The sequence below is a fragment of the Artemia sp. Qi Xiang Cuo genome, chromosome 11 (genome assembly GCF_049724085.1).
Source record: "Artemia sp. Qi Xiang Cuo chromosome 11, ASM4972408v1, whole genome shotgun sequence".
Lineage (NCBI taxonomy): Eukaryota > Metazoa > Arthropoda > Branchiopoda > Anostraca > Artemiidae > Artemia > Artemia sp. Qi Xiang Cuo.
The window spans coordinates 25,940,650-25,957,213 of NC_142804.1; the positions used below are offsets into that span (position 1 = coordinate 25,940,650).

General features: G+C 35.8%; 1 protein-coding gene across 2 annotated transcripts in view; it reads right to left on the reverse strand.

Moving 5' to 3' along the window:
- The window catches only part of LOC148946802 (uncharacterized), a 226,332-nt gene that overhangs the window by 171,084 nt on the left and 38,684 nt on the right, over positions 1 to 16,564 (reverse strand). For both annotated transcript variants that reach the window (XM_089097151.1, XM_089097152.1), the window contains exon 5: positions 6,105 to 6,242. In XM_089097151.1, the coding sequence (XP_088953277.1) occupies positions 6,105 to 6,242 (138 nt within the window). The remainder of the gene's footprint in view (positions 1 to 6,104; positions 6,243 to 16,564) is intronic.

Sequence of the window (16,564 nt, forward strand, 5' to 3'; positions counted from 1 at the left end):
TTTAGTATTTAGTATAATAATATGCCAGTGATTTCTTAGATCCCTTCTTCATTCATAGCAGTTTTTGTGTGGTTTCAGCACTATATTTTATCCAAATTAATTTTTGCTCATACAAAGTTTTAATATTGATCTTTACTTTTTGTTAAAAGAAAAAAATTTGAAATTAATTGCTAAATAAGAAAGTTTTCTACCAAGTTTTCGAAAAAAATTCCTCGTTCGAAAAGTCTTATCCCTGCAATGGTTCACTAAAAAAAACTTTCTAATAAGTATTCTTCGTTACTCCAGAGTAACGAAGAATAATGATGCTATATATCAGTTAACCGCAATGATTGAATTTGCAATAGGCTACTATTTGGAAACCTCTTCCAGATTACACAAGAAGAGAAAAGAGACAAAAGCACTCCATCCATCCAAAATCCAATTTTCTCCGTTCCAAGATTTTCCATTTGGTTCCCCATCCGAGGAGAAATAATGTTTCTACAGAAAAAAAACGAATACCCAGACTGTAATAAATCTGAATAAGAAATTTGACGAAGATGAAAATATTATTGGCTGCTTTTCTTGAAGTTTTTACCTATTTTTGCTAGTTCATTTGTAAATTACCAGGAGAAGTGGTGACATAAATTACAAGTTACTAGATAACTCAAATGAAACGTTCAGAAATGTAACTTTCTAGAAGAGCAAACATCCTTATAAAGCAATTACAACATAGTCCAGAAGGAGTAAATTGTAAGGCTTGAATTACAAAGTATTTGGACATTTTCATAATTGATTGACAATTGGTGTGTTCAGCAAGTTTCCAGCTTCTTGTCGCACTGCTATTCTGCCATTGCATCTTTTCTTTCTTTCTTTTTTTTTAATACTCAATTCTACTTCGTACAAAATAAGGCGCATAGGCTTAAAAAAACCCCAGTATGATACACTGATAAATACACTTAAAAAGTAACATAGAACCAAACAGACAAAAGTATGGTCGTTAACAGTTGGTCAATAAGACAGCAGCTGATAAATATTTTCAAAGGTGAGAATAAAAATAACAGGGTTTATAATCCGACATACTAGTTCTTAATAAGCATTATCTTCAATGTGGTAAACCAACGGGGGGAGGGGGGGGATTTGAAACAACCACTGATATTTAGATCTCAGGTGTTTGTCTGAAAAGAATCCTACGGCATCCGTATCAAGGCTTAGAGTAGTCCAAGTACAATTACAAGACGTAGTGAAGTACTTCTTTAACTATGGCTTTTAGAGTTCCGGTTACTATTGGGTCGATTAGCTCTGTACTAACAGTTCGTTAACACGAACTGTTTGATCATTATAGGAACAATGAAAATTTTCTATCAAACACAAAGATCGAGTTTAAAACTTATAAAGGCAGAACAAAAGTATCTAGTCTGTCCCCTGTGTTTTTGAGAGCGCTGTACAATTCTTGCTTACAATTCATTCTCCGTGATAAAGATGAATACAAACTTTTCTTAGCCACAAATGCATACCAGAATCCAATAATAGATACACCAGCCAGCAAAAGTTGAAAACTTGTCAATTTCAAAGACGACCTTGGCTTAACAGCCGATGGTATCCCAAACCATAAAAACTATGAATACATTTATTAAGAAATTAAACTCGCCAAAAGAGCATTTCACTGAACGAACAAGCAATAAACTACAGTCACGCACAGAAAGAAGAAGAATAAAAAATGCTAGTGTTTCTTTTCCAGAATAAAATTCACAAATAAGTAAAGGTCACTTGTGTCACGCAGCCTAATATTCAGGAAAAAAGAAAATTCATAATCATATAATCTCAAGTTTAAATTTAATTCCCATAGAAGTTCTAAGTTTACTGAGAACTCAAACATTACATGCTCCATGGGCGTAGGCAGCATGTTGTGTAGGGGGGGAGGGGGGCAGCCGCTTCTGTGATGGAGGGGGGAAGGATCTTACTAATACTTCCCAAGGTCCTTTGAATATAGGTCTTTAGAAACTAGTCATTCTATATTTCACTAAAACTTGGCCTTTAACATTTTCCATGTTCTACTTTTACTGCAACAGTATAACACGAGAGACCCACTATCCTACTTCCAATTTCCAGAAAACATAAACACCACAAAAGCGATTTGACAAAAATCACATTATGGTTAGATAACAGCTTCTTCTAAGAATTCAACTCAAAAGTTTACAGTTGGGCAAAATTAAATATTGAAATTGGTATAGGGGAGACCAGCCCACGTCTAGCCAAAGCAAACAGTTTCAATACAAAAACCTATGGAGGCTTCTGGTCGATTATAAATGTTCTGACAGATTGCAGTGTATTTTTTAAAAAAGTCTGACCTTAATTAATACTTTTACCAAAAATTTCAGATTGGATCAGGTTTTATGGTGATTAACTCTGGAATTTTTTTCAATTTTGTCTGAAAGCCTACGCCTAATTACAAATACTAGAAAACTCGCGTTGTAAACTCACATTGTATTCTCCTATTATTTGCCTGCTTTTGGCAGCTTCCAAGACGTGCCATCTTCACCAGTTTGCTGTTAGTATTCTTTCATCCAATGGGATAGTGAACTCCCATGTTCGGCCACAATACCCAGGGTCAATTTTGCATGCCGTACCAAGGTGTCCAAAAGTGGGCTATGCTTGTAAAAGCTGTGTAAACAGCATATTTAAAGGTTGAAGGCAAGCTTAATACCCAAAACTTCGCTATTTCTTGCGTTGTTTAATCCTGTCAGAACAGTAGGTAAACTGAAGTTCTTTTTTTTTTGTTAAATTTCATTCAAGATAAAATGATTAAAAGTAAAACAGAAGAGAAAAGAAAGAAAGGTGGCTGTGATCCAGAAGAAAATAAAATAGCAGTTTTTTACTGTCTTAATCTACAAGAAATCAGTTGGATTCTCTGGAAGTACCATGGATGTCCCTAGAGGAACTCTGCAAGACTACATAAGAAAAAAGTTGAGAAGCTGAATATCCCTCTAAAAAGTCTGGACCTGAACTTCCTTACACCCTGTTACAACCCATGATCAATATTTACAGAGGAACAAGCAAAAAGACTAAAAACTTACTTGAAAACGATAGCTTATATGCTTTCGACTGTATTCCCCTAGAAGGGTGTAAATTTGCATACACTTATGCCATTATTAAGAGCATAAAAGTCCCGGATAACGGAACTGCAAAGGTAGTGGAAACAGTGGAGGAATTACAGGTAAAGATGGGTACCGATGGGTAACTCTATCAGTAAGAACGCTAATAAGTACAAGCCTATGACGGACAGGTGCTTTCAACTGTCACAGTGTAGGAGCTTTCTTTAACAACCTGGATTGAGGCCTATATAAACACATGTTCAGACGACAAGACATTGGAAGTTTTGACGAATCTGGTCTGAAAAAATCCACAAGCCTGGTAAAATCATTGCAAAGCGAGGCCTGAAGTAAGTAGGGAAGGTCACGTCAGCAGAAAGAGGTCAGTTGACCACGTTTTGTGTTGGTGTTAATGTATTGGGAACACACTCCCTCCTTTACTTATTTCCCCACAGAAACTGTCTGGAAATTTACTCAAGGAAGCTTTACCAGGAACCATCACGATCAGTTCAGAAAATTCTTCTGGCTGGATGATTGCCTCTCATTCTTTGCTTTACTTGCAGCATTTTATCAATCAACTCAAACCCAAAAAATCAACAGGAAAAAAATATGAAAAACTCAGAAGTGCTCACTGACACCCCTACGAAAGAATGCTTTACTGCTAGGATAAAAGCTTTATCTGCCAAAAAGCCCTAGTCCTGGAACGGAAGAAAGTCAGACAAGTGAAAAGACTAAAAAACAAAAGGCGTGTCTCTGGCAACAAGAGTTACAGTTAGAGTGATGATTCTGACGTAGATGATCCTGTATACAACAACTCTTCAGACCCCAGCATAGACATTGAAGACAAGCCCCCTACCAGCAACTACTAATTTTACACTGAGAAAGTCAAGGCTGGTGATTACATTCTGATTGAGCTGAAGAGCAAGAAAGCGAATTATGTTCACAATGTAATCATTATCAAAAGTAGCAACTGAAGAACTTAAGGTCCTCTTTTGGAAGAAGACTGGAGCAAGAGACTTTGCGCTAACTAACGAGACGAATAGTTTCTTAAAGACAGAAGTTGAAATAAAACTGCCACCACTGAAAGGTAGAACACCAAGATTAGCGGAGCGGCTTACTTTTGGTGTTGATCAGTCAATGTATAATTTGAAATTAATACTCTTTATTTTTTTTTAAACCTTAATGAAATTTATTTTTTATTTTTTTATTCTGAACATATTATTTATTAATTTTAAGGCCGAAAAAACAAGCTTTAATGTTCCCCTTGTCACTTTTCTTTTTTTTTGTCCAGTGGCCAAACGTAAGGCAGAGACGACCGAACCAGTGCCAGGATGGCCCAGGTTTGGCACTGTTGACCACTTGGATAGAGAGGCATCCAGGTGGAAAAATGGCGGAGTATTTCTAATTGTCTTTTTCAAGGATGATATTTAATGGGTACTTTTGCTTTGACATGCTCAGCAACTTCTTATCGCTTGAATCAATTCATGGAGAAATAAACAAGTCAAAATCAGCCGATCACGGGCCAGTCTCCTATCTATATATCGGACCGAAAATCAATATTGAAGAAACGTAAATGTGTGTGTCGTAAATGTTTAATTGTGTGTGTCCATGAATAAAATATATGCAAAACTAGTGCTTTGCTGAAAACAGAAAACCGACACAAAAAACAAGGATGTTGTTGTAAGACCCAAACAGGTGTAAGGGGGTATGCAGGAAATAACAGCCAATTTTTAAGACTTCCAATAGTCTTTCATCGGACACGATATCAAAAACTTTTAGCATACAATTTTTTTTTATCAATTAAATGTGGGGATGATATTTTAACAGCCAAAACGTCATCAAACAGCCTAGTTCAAATTAAAAACGGGTAAATGAGGCATTCAAAAAACTTTTTCACCATTAGTAGGCTATATAACAGATGTATATTCTAAATTGGAAAACATCTGACTGTTTTTCGAAAATGAGCCATTAAAGCATGATCAATGATCTCCAGCAACTGAATTCTCTAGCCTTAATTGTAAAACTCCTTTTAAGGTTATTGGTTATCAATACTCTAGGAAAAAGCATAATAATTTGTAATTTTTTTACAAAATTTCCCTTTTCTCTAAAAGACTAGCAAGAAGCAAAGGAAAAGTCATTTTGGCACCGTTGGAAAATTCAAGCAGTCGCAACAAGGGATTTTCGGAGCATCTTAGAAAATGACTTAGGATAGCTCTATAGCAAGTGTGAGAAATCCTTCATTTTTTATATTGGGGTAGGGTCATTTTTTAAAATACTAGCTTGATTCTGAGCAGTGGTGTATTTTTTTCAATTCTGGGGGTGGGGCAAAGTCTGAGCCAACTTTCCCAAATCACATAAAATGATGGTGAAAACTAAAAATTAGCCTTACAGCACCATTAAGGTAAAGATGTACTAAAGAAAACTAACCCGTTTCTGAGGATGCTTGAATTATGCAGGGATATCCTAGTTTTGACACAACTTTCGAAGAAACTAAATTTCACTTAGGGGGGACTGGGGGAAAAACCGAGGTCTGGGAGGGGCAGTTGCTCCCTGCCCCAAAACAAATTACGCCCCTTATTCAGAGAAAGCTTCTACAAATGTTATTAGTTATAATTATTCGAAAGGAGATTTGTAAAATTTCGAAAATGAAATCTACACTATAAAACAGAGGTTCCCAAACTTTTCTTTCTCGTAGACTTCTTTCAAAAATTTCGCATGTTCTGATGGACCCCCTGTAGCTGAGTTTCTACCTTATTCCCAAAACTTGAGGGAAAAAAATGTGAAGATTAGAACTATGAATGGAGATTTTTGTTGCGGTTGAGTTCCGACCAGAAACTGACAGTTTTTGAAAAAGAAACTTAGAATTGATTGGTTGATAACTTAATTGATTTTGCTGTTAGTGGATATCCGAAAGCGAAGTTAAGATTGAGTCTAATTGGTGCTACACCATAAATAATGCAGTTACAGATATGCAAGCTGAACTGACTCTCTTCAACTAATGACGTAGTTTACTGGAATTATGTGTAAACAGCTTACCCATTGAAGCACCATACATATGATACCAAAAAATGAAACAGGAATCCTTGCTTAGTTCAGCCTTATACAATGGAGAAAACAACCTTGCTGAATCATTGAGTGATCTTGCACCTGAGGCTTCTAAATATACATAGTAACCTAGGAAAAAAGTGTTTAATGATTTGAGACTTTTCTTAACACAATGATAAATTGTTAAGATTAAAATTGGTAGAAACAGGATAATTACAATTGCTTATTATTTATAATTAAATGTGAATAATTTTTCAATTACCAAACGCTATTATTTTGTCTGGTCTATGGTGCAATGTGTAAATTTAATTATGCTACAGGTAACTATCATGGCCGTATCCATGAGGAAGGATCAGATTTGACCCCCCCCCCTCCAAAAAAAAATCTGACTCGTAAAAGAAGTAAACAAAATGCATATGAAGAAATTATGTGTTTTGCAAAAAAAAATTCTTTGACACTTCGGCAACCCAAAAAGATTTCCTTGGTAATAATCTTGATAAAACAATCTGATTTTTATCTTAAAAACTTTAATATTAATTTTGATATTAGCTGTTTGTATTATTCATTTATATGAAAAAGTTCTTTATTAGATTTGTTACAATTTCGTATTCAACAATGTGGATCAATGGTAATAGGCTATAAAAGTTTAACCATTCTGCCTTCGTTTATTTTTTCAATGGACCTTCATTTTTTTCAACTATGGAGCGAGTCAATAACCTTGATCCATATATTCAGTAAACCCTACCCTCAACTTCAAGGCGCTTAAACATTCATCTCAAAATGAAGATATTATTGTTGGGAAAATTGTATTTATTTGCAAATTTTGAGTTTCCTGCTGATACACACAAGACCCTTGCTTAAATATATTTTTTTTACTGAAAGTAAGGAGCAACATTAAAACTTTAAAAAAGAAGAAATTATTCATTATGTGAGGGGGGGTGCCCCCTCCTCAATACCTCACTCTCTACGCTAAAGTTTGGCTTTTTGCCCCAATTCTTTACGGACGATTCCTGAAACACAGGATTGTTTAATTAGAATAATTAAATTTAAAAAAAAAAAGTTTTTTAACTGAAACTAAGGAGCGACGTTAAAACTTAAAACGAACGGAAATTATTCTGTATATGAAAGGGGCTTCCCCCTCCTCAACCCCTCGCTCTTTACGCTAAAGTTTTTTATTGTTTTAAAAAACAGAGTTATGAGACAGAGTCAAACCGTAGCGTAAAGAGCAAGTGGTTGAGGAGAGGGCAGCCCACATACAGTTAAAGTTTGTTTGAACGAGGCTTTTTTCCATTTTTGAAAAAATGGGTTCAAAAATTTTCATTTTTGAACCCTTGAAAATTTCCAGAGAGCCGCTTGAAAACCCAAAAATGTAAATTTTCTGTTTTCTAACTATCTAGTTTTCCAAAAGGAGGGGCTCATCCGATCTGGGACTGACCGATCTGCGTTTGTAAGCATGTAATTACAATACAAGACAATAATACTGCATTATAGTATACAATAATATTGTATAAAATACAATGATATTGTATTATAGAACTTTAGATGGATCATTTGAAGTAATATTATTCAAATAAATTGTCTGAAAATCTACATAATTTTTGGCCATGTATAGGGCTTAAGGCCTTCTAATTTTGGCTTTAGCCTTTATTAGGCCTTAAGCCATACTAACCCCAATCATGTTATAGCTTTGTATATAGACGAAAATTGATCGACCATTTCATTATGACCACCTTATTGTATTTATTTTGTTTTAACTGCTTGTTTGTTTAAATAATGCATTTTGAGTTCACTTATTTAAAAGAGTTCTAATTTGTTATTTAAAAAATAATAACAAAATAAGGCTTCAGGAAATAATAAAACCAGATTTGTTTCTGGGAGAGGTTCTCTTGGTTCCGAAACTTTGGTTGGGGTACCTTCATGACCTGAAATTTTGAGCGAATCAACATAAGAAAAAAATATTTCGCACTAAGAATCAATATAACAATATTTCTCTGCAATCTGTCAGGGCCCTTTATAGGCTCCCCTTCCTCTTACACAGCCAAAATCTAAAATCTGCTTGATCCCCTTGTCTAAATTTTTTCAAAGTTTCCACTGGGTCACTTAAGCCGTCAATATGCACCCTTAGCTATACTCGAGATAAGGCAAATACATTCTTTTGACAACCTGAATGCACATAGTGTCTTTGGTTTAGTTCAGCATCCCTTAATAATTTAAGCTTAATATCCTTAGCCGTTTCCAAGATACACCAGATACTCCCTTTTGACCACCTGGATGCATAAAGCATCTTTCTAATTTTGTTAAGCAAGCCCCTCAACATGCCCTGAAAGTTGTAACTTAACATCCTCAGTCATTCTTGAGATATGGCAGATACGTCTTTTGGACAACCTGGATGCAAATAGTGTCTTTTGGCTTAGTTCAACACCCTCCTTAACATTCCCTGGAAGTTTGAACTGAATATCCTTAGCCGTCCTGAGATATTAAAGATGCACCCTTTTGACAACCTTGATGAAAAAAATTACTGTCTTAAAATTTTATCGGATCTGAGGAGGGGATGACACCAAAGTCGGTGTCACCTAAGGCGATTATATTCAAAATAGTCCGAAGGGCAAGCTTCATGGGGTTGGCACAACCCCCACAGCCCCGTGGCAAATGCTGTAAGTATTGCAAGCTGTCCATTGTTTATATTCAAGTTATTTTTTTTATTTGGAAAGGGGGGGTGTCTGATCATGGCTCTTCAAAAAGGCTTAGGATATTAACACGAAACTTTAAGGAAAGTGTTGAGAGGGATATTGAACATTTTTGAGTCGTTTGCACTTCACTAAAACAAAATAATTCATTACTTCTTTACTGTCGTCTGATGACTTGAACACTACTGTAGATGCTTCAAGCCCCTATATACAAAAATTTAGAATTTTGTATTTTTTTGCCAGAAGAAAGATCACGGATATGTGTTTTTTTTGCCAGGGGCAATTGTACCGAGCCAGTGATCCTAGAAGATCAGAAGAGAGCTCATTTGATTTGAAATCAAAAGTTCTAGTGCCCTTTTGAAGTGACCAAAATAATTGAAGGGCAACTAGCCTTTCTTCCACGCCACTTTTTCCCCGAAGACATCCGATCAAAACTTTGAGAAAGCCATTTGATTCAGCATAGTTGAAAGGTTCAAGTCCAATATCTACTCCTGGATATGACATGACCCCCCATAGTTTCTGAGAAAAGGGCCGTAAGTTTTGCAATTTGCGCATTGTTCAAGTAGATTATTTTGTCATGGGGGAATATACGTCTGTTTTTTTTTGGGGGGGGGGATATTCCATGGGAAAATTTTTCCGCGAGGAGTTTCTACAGTGAATTCTTACGTGGGGAGGGGGGAGATTTCCTAGTATGATTTAAAAACGGCCAGAAATTAAATAAACAAAACCCTTTTTTCAGCTGAAAGTAAAAAGAAACACCAATAGCAAGAGAATAATGAGAGAGGGTTCATTCGCACGTAAACTGAAGGCTATAGTCTCCTTTTTAAGTAGTAAAGGCGATTGTGCCACTGCAAAGTGACATTTTCTTCCAATCTGTGGCGAAAAACATCAATTTTGGTATATAGATAAAAAAAAATCTATAAAGCGACATTTCTGGAATAATCAATCGATTTGAATTACCAAGTCTTTCTATTGAGTTTTCCAGTTTCAGATGCCATAAGGTCGTACGTTGGCGCACTCGTTTCTAAAGATGTGTGCAGTCCATACAAAATAAAGGGTTAAAATAAACTTAATTCATTTGATGTTTTATAATATTATATACGATGGTTGCATAATTCTGCATAGCTATTATAGAGAAGGGTGGTGGATATTACTCCGGGTTTAGGGGCACCTGCAGCTTCAAAATGTGCATTTTTATGTCCAAATTTTCTCTTTTCAGTAACCCTTCAGATAGATGTAGCAAGAAGGGCGGGGTTGAATTTAATCCCTAATGTTCTTTCATTCCGAGGAATATTTTTATTATAAACCTGTAATATAAGAGCTCCCGGTGGACGGCTCTCCCCTTAGACGGCTCTTCCCTATATACAGATCTATAGAAATATTTTTAGCGTAACACAAAAGAGTTTATTCATATGCTTACCTGCACAAAAGGGGGAGACGTGCGGGAATTTCTATAAAAAACAAAAATTTTTGGAAAAGCCCCACTTGTAAACCGTTGAAATGATGCGTCCAAAATCCTTTTTGATTTTTTCAGACCTGTCTGAAATATCTGAAGGGCGTTCTTTTAAAGTGATTATTATTTCACGGATTTAGGTAAAATATTTAGTAAGTACACTTTTCAAAATACATATAGTTTTCAACAAAACGCAAATGACGCAATAGGCTTTAGATTTTTACGGCTAGGCAAGGCCGTACCCAGAGCAGGGTTAGGGGGTTGACCCTCCCCCCCCCTGAAATGTTTGTTTAAATCATAAAAACGTAACAAAAAATGGATATACACAAATTTGTATACGTTTATTGAGGTTTTTTTGTGTAGCCCCCTCCCCCCCAAAAAAAATCTTTGTGTAAAACCCCCTCGGAAAAAAATTCCTGGGTATGGCCTTGCGGCTAGAGGAGAGAGACGGGGGCAGTAGCCATACTCCTGTTTGTAGTAACTTTGTTTGTTTTAAGTTTGACTTGAATATTCAATTTAATTTTTACTTGTTTTGAGGTATATTTATGCATCTATATTAGTACCTCTTACCTCTATGTTTGCTATGATCCTTTATTTCAATTTTTGTTCATTTTGGGTTTCATTTATGCTTTAATAGTAATTTCTAGTCGTTTTCAGTTTAAATTATTATAGGAATTTGTTTCTGCTGGTATTAAATTCAATATGGCACTTTACTTTTGTTTGGAAAACTTCTTTTTTTGGGAAGTTTTTATTTATGAATTATAAGGTAAGGCAAAAGCTACTTCGTGACAGAATTAGTTACCGGGAACCTAACTTTAAGATGTTCTTTTACTCACGCTTATAATTTACAATAGTATGATCCTAATGAATAAACGAAACTTATCGATTTTTTGTCTTTTTATGTCATAACATTAAATAGAATATACCTCAATACAGGGTACAACTTAGGATATCAAGCGCCAAATCCTTGGGCCTTATATGCAACTATGTTGTTTTAATAAATTTAATTACCAAAAAAAAATCGATTGAAAGTAAACAGCAAGACTGCCCCCCCCCCTTCCCTCACTCTTTACGCTAAAGTCTAACTAGTGCTTAACTGACAGCACCTTAGAGTGCAAACAAATTACAGGAAGTTGGTAATTGCTGGTGATTCTTTTTTCATCGATTGTCCTTCAGAAAAGCGGCGTCAATTCACAAAAATGTTGGGGAGGGCAATATATATATATATATATATATATATATATATATATATATATATATATATATATATATATATATATATATATATATATATATATATATATATATATATATATATATATATATATATATATATATATATATATATATATATATATATATATATATATATATATATATATATATATATATATATATATATATATATATATATATATATATATATATATATATATATATATATATATATATATATATATATATATATATATATATATATATATATATATATATTTAATCTAAATTGGTGAATTATGTTGCTTTTGCAGTTTGTTTTTTTTGAACAGAAATACTAAAAAAAGAAATTTCAATGAGAATATAAAAAGAGTATTTTTTCAAAATCTAGGTGTGGTCAAAAATCCATTGCATGAATATGAGTTCAACAAGTTTTAACAATTCCATGTTTCTTATATGTTGTATTACGAATCCTTTCATTTAAAGCCTCGGCTAACTGTACTATTTTATCTTATATTTTTGACCACACTTTTTAGACTGGCTCATCTTATTAAAATGGCCGATCTTGAAATTGTTTTCAATCCTAATTGAGGTAGCAGACTACACAGTCTTACTCTAAAATTAAATAAAAGGCAAGTTTTTTTTTATTGTTTTAAAAAATAGAGTTGTGAGAAAAAATCAAACTTTAGCGTAAAGAGCAAGGTGTTGAGGAGGGGACAACCCCTTTCATATACGGAATAATTTCTGTTTGTTTTAAGTTTTAATGTCGCTCCTTACTTTCAGTTAAAAAAGTTGTTTTTTTATATTTAATTTCTGAATGTTTTTGAATTAATGCAGGTTTTGATTTTGGCACACTGTACATGAATAATTCAAAAGAAATCTGTATATTAATTTTACTTTTTTGGTTAAACGGCTTTCGCGAAAGCTGTTTAATTTTATTTAAGAACGTTTTTATTAGTATTAAATATACGTAACTTACGAACTAACTTACGTAAGGAACTTCTATATTTGTATATTTTTATTGTATATATTAGGGGGTTCGCCCCCTATTTAATACCTGGCTCTTTACCATAAAGTCCGAATTTTGTTCCAATTCTTTAAGAATGGCCCCTTAATCACAAAGGCCGTTAATTAGAATAAATTGCTCTTATGAAATGACAAATAAAACTTTAGCGTAAAGAGCGAGGTATTGACTAGGGGGCGAACCCAATAATATACGGAATAATTTCTGTTCGTTTTAAGTTTTGATTTGCTCCTTACTTTCAGTTGAAAAACTTGTTCTTTTTATTTGATTTCTGATTATTTTCTAAATAATGCTGGAAAATCTGGAAAATCACAACCCCCCCCCACTCCCCACACACACACTGCCAAAAAAATCCACCCCCCTGAAAACTTCTGTATACTTCCCAATAACCAATACCATATGTAAACATGGGGAAGAGTTCATCACTTGCAGCCCTTCCCCCGGGGACTCTAGAGGATTAAATCATCCTCAACGATATAGTTAGTATATTTTCGACCATGCTGAACAAAATGGCTATATGAAAATTTTGATCGGGAGTAGAGATGCCTTATTGAGTCCGAACAGTACCACGTGGTTTATGGTTTTCTCAGTGAGAATGAAAAAACAGGAATTTTCTCACTTGAAAAACCAGTAATTTTGTCACATTTATGTCTGTTTTTATGGTTTTTGTCAGTGATAATTTTAAAAAAAGGAAATTTCTCACATTTTTGTTTTTTTTTTTGGTTTTTGTCAGTGAGAATTTTAAAAAACAGGAACTTTCTCACTGTGAAAACCATAAACCACGTGGTGCTGTCACGAGTCAGAACACCTGTGCTGTCGACCTCAATTCACCTATCGTGAATCAATAATTCCCCTTAGAAACAACAAATTAATTTCCCCTTTCTTGACAGATCAATCAATCAATGACATCATCTGTCAGACTTTAAAAATTTTCGCCTAGAAACATTTCTCCAGGAATAGATCCAAATCATTAATGTCTTTGCCTCGGGAACAGTTCTACTGGTCGAACTTCGAAGGATATTAATAACCAAAGGCCATGGAAACAATTAGGCAAGAAACATCTTAGCGATGAATTGTATTAGCGCGCGAAAAGGTTTCTTATTAATTTGAAATGTGTTAGCGCAGAGATGCCAATAACAAAGGAACACGCTGAATTTACGTTTAGTGATTATTTGGGCGAAACCGTTTTAGACAGGTTATGGAACTATTTCTGTGAAACAGATAGAGACATTTTAAAAGAAGATTTTTGAAGAGATTTTAGAAGAGAATTTGAGTGTGGTCGTTATAATACACAAGTTTCATTTGAACAGTGTTGTGAGGTCCTCTAACCCAACCCCAAAGGGTTCCAATCCTCCTACCCCAACCCCGAAGGAAGCCCCCGGTCCTCAAAGCCCCCCAAACTCCCAAAGGCCCTCCACCGGTCCCCCAAAGGCCCACCCAGACCCCCAAAGGCCATCCCCAGGCTCCAAATGTCTCCCATGCTCCCAACTGTCCCCCTGGTCCTCAAAGGGCCCCCCGGGGCTCCCAAAGGGTCACCGGCGCCCCAACGGCCCAACCAGGCCCCCAAATGCCCTCCCCGGGCCCCCCAAAAGCACATCGAGCTCCCAAAGGACCAACTGGGTCCCAAAGGCCGTCCACAGGTCCCCAAATGCCCCCCAGGCACCCAAAAGCCCTCCCGGCGCCCCAAAGGCCCACCCAGACCCCCAAATGCCATCCCCGGCCCCCAAAGCCCCACCCCCCGGCCCCCAACGTCCCCCCGAGCTCCCCAAGGACCCCCGACCCTCCAGGGACCCACAGACCCTCAAAGGCTCTCCCCGAGCACCCGTCTTTCGTTGATGTGTGTTGTCTGAAACCTATGATTTGGGATGTGTAGTTTGCTACTTCAGGCTTTTCTGAGCTAAGGTTTCCTAGTATTTCCTAGGTGAATGTTGTCTGAAACCAATAGTTTGGGATGAGTAGTTTGCTATTTCAGGCTTTTATGAGCTAGGTTTCTTAGCCTTTCGTTGATGTGTGTTGAGTGAAACTTATGATTTGGGATATGTAGTTTGTTATTTTTGACTTTTCTGAGTTGGATTTCTTAGTCTTTCATAGGTGAGTGGTGTCTGAAACCTATGATTTGGGATTTGTAGTTTGCTATTTTCGACTTTTCTGAGCTGGATTTCTTAGCCTTTCATAGGTATGCGTTGTCAGAAAATTATGATTTGGGATGTATAGTTTGCTATTTCAGGCTTTTCTGAGCTAAGGTTTTCTAGTATTTCGTAGGTGAATGTTGTCTGAAACCAATAGTTTGGGATGAATAGTTTGCTATTTTTGACTTTTCTGAGCTAGGTTTCTTAGTCTTTCGTTGGTGTGTGTTGACTGAAACCGATGATTTGGGATATGTAGTTTGCTATTTTTGACTTTTCTGAGCTGGATTTCTTAGTCTTTCATAGGCGTGTGTTCTATGAAACCTATGATTTGGGATGGGTGGATTGCTACTTTTGACTTTTCTGAGCTGGATTTCTTAGCCTTTCATAGGTGTTGGTTGTCTGAAACCTATAGTTTGGGATGACTAGTTTGCTATTTTTGACTTTTCTGAGCTAGGTTTTTTAGCCGTTCATAGGTGAGTGTTGTCTGAAACCTATGATTTGGGATATGTAATTTGCTATTTCCGACTATTCATAACCGGATTTCTTAGTCTTTCGTAGGTGTGTGCTGTCTGAAACCTATGATTTGGGGTGTGTGGGTTGCTATTTTTTTTACTTTTCCGAGCTGGATTTCTTAGCCATTCGTAGGTGTGTTGACTGAAACCTATGATTTGGGATGGTTAATTTGCTATTTTCGACTTTTCTGAGCTAGATTTCTTAGCCTATCATATGTGTGTCCTTTCAGAAAATTATGATTTGGGAGGTGTAGTTTGCTTTTTGGACTTTTGAGAGCTAGGATTTTTAGTCACTCATAGGTGTTTGTTGTCTGAAACTTCGAGTTTGGGATGAGTAGTTGGCTATTTCAGACTTTTCTGAGCTAAGGTTTCTTAGTATTACGTAGGTGAATGCTGTCTGAAACTTATGATTTGGGATATGTAAATTACTATTTCGGGCTTTTCTGAGTTGGATTTTTTAGTCTTTCATAGGTGTGTAGTGTCTGAAACCTATGATTTGGGATGTGTAGTTTGCTATTTTCGACTTTTCTGAGCTAGGTTTCTTAGCCTTTCATAGGTATGTGTTGTCAGAACATTATGATTTGGGATGTGTAGTTTGCTAATTCAGGCTTTTCTGAGCTAAGGTTTTCTAGTATTTCGTAGGTGAATGTTGTCTGAAACCAATAGTTTGGGATGTGTAATTTGCTATTTCCAACTTTTCATAACCGGATTTCTTAGTCTTTCGTAGGTGTGTGGTGTCTGAAACCTATGATTTGGGATGTGTGGGTTGCTATTTCAGGCTTTTCTGAGTTGGATTTCTTAGTCTTTCATAGGTGTGTAGTGTCTGAAACCTATGATTTGGGGTGGTTGGATTGCTAATTTTGTCTTTTCTGCGCTTGTTTTATTAGCAATTATTAGGTGATTGTTGAATGAAACATATAGTTTGGGATGAATATTTTGCTATTTTTGACTTTTCGGAGCTTGGTTTCTTAGCCCTTCATAGGTGAGTGTTGTCTGAAACCAATGGTTTGGGATGTGTAATTTGCTATTTCCGACTTTTCATAACCGGATTTCTTAGTCTTTAGTAGGTGTGTGGTATCTGAAACCTATGATTTGTGTGTGTGGGGGTTGCTATTGTTTTACTTTTCTGAGCAGGATTTCATAGCCATTCGTAGGTGTGTGTTGACTGAAACCTATGATTTGGGATGGTTAATTTGATATTTTTGACCTTTCTAAGCTAGATTTCTTAGCCTTTCATAGGTGTGTCCTTTCAGAAAATTATGATTTGGGAAGCACACAAAAACTTACACATGCACACGAAAACTTACATGCACACAAAAACTTAAATGCACACAAAAACTTACACACACACACACACACAAAACTTACACACACAAACACACAAAAACTCACACACAAAAGACAAAACTTACACACACACAAAAACTTACA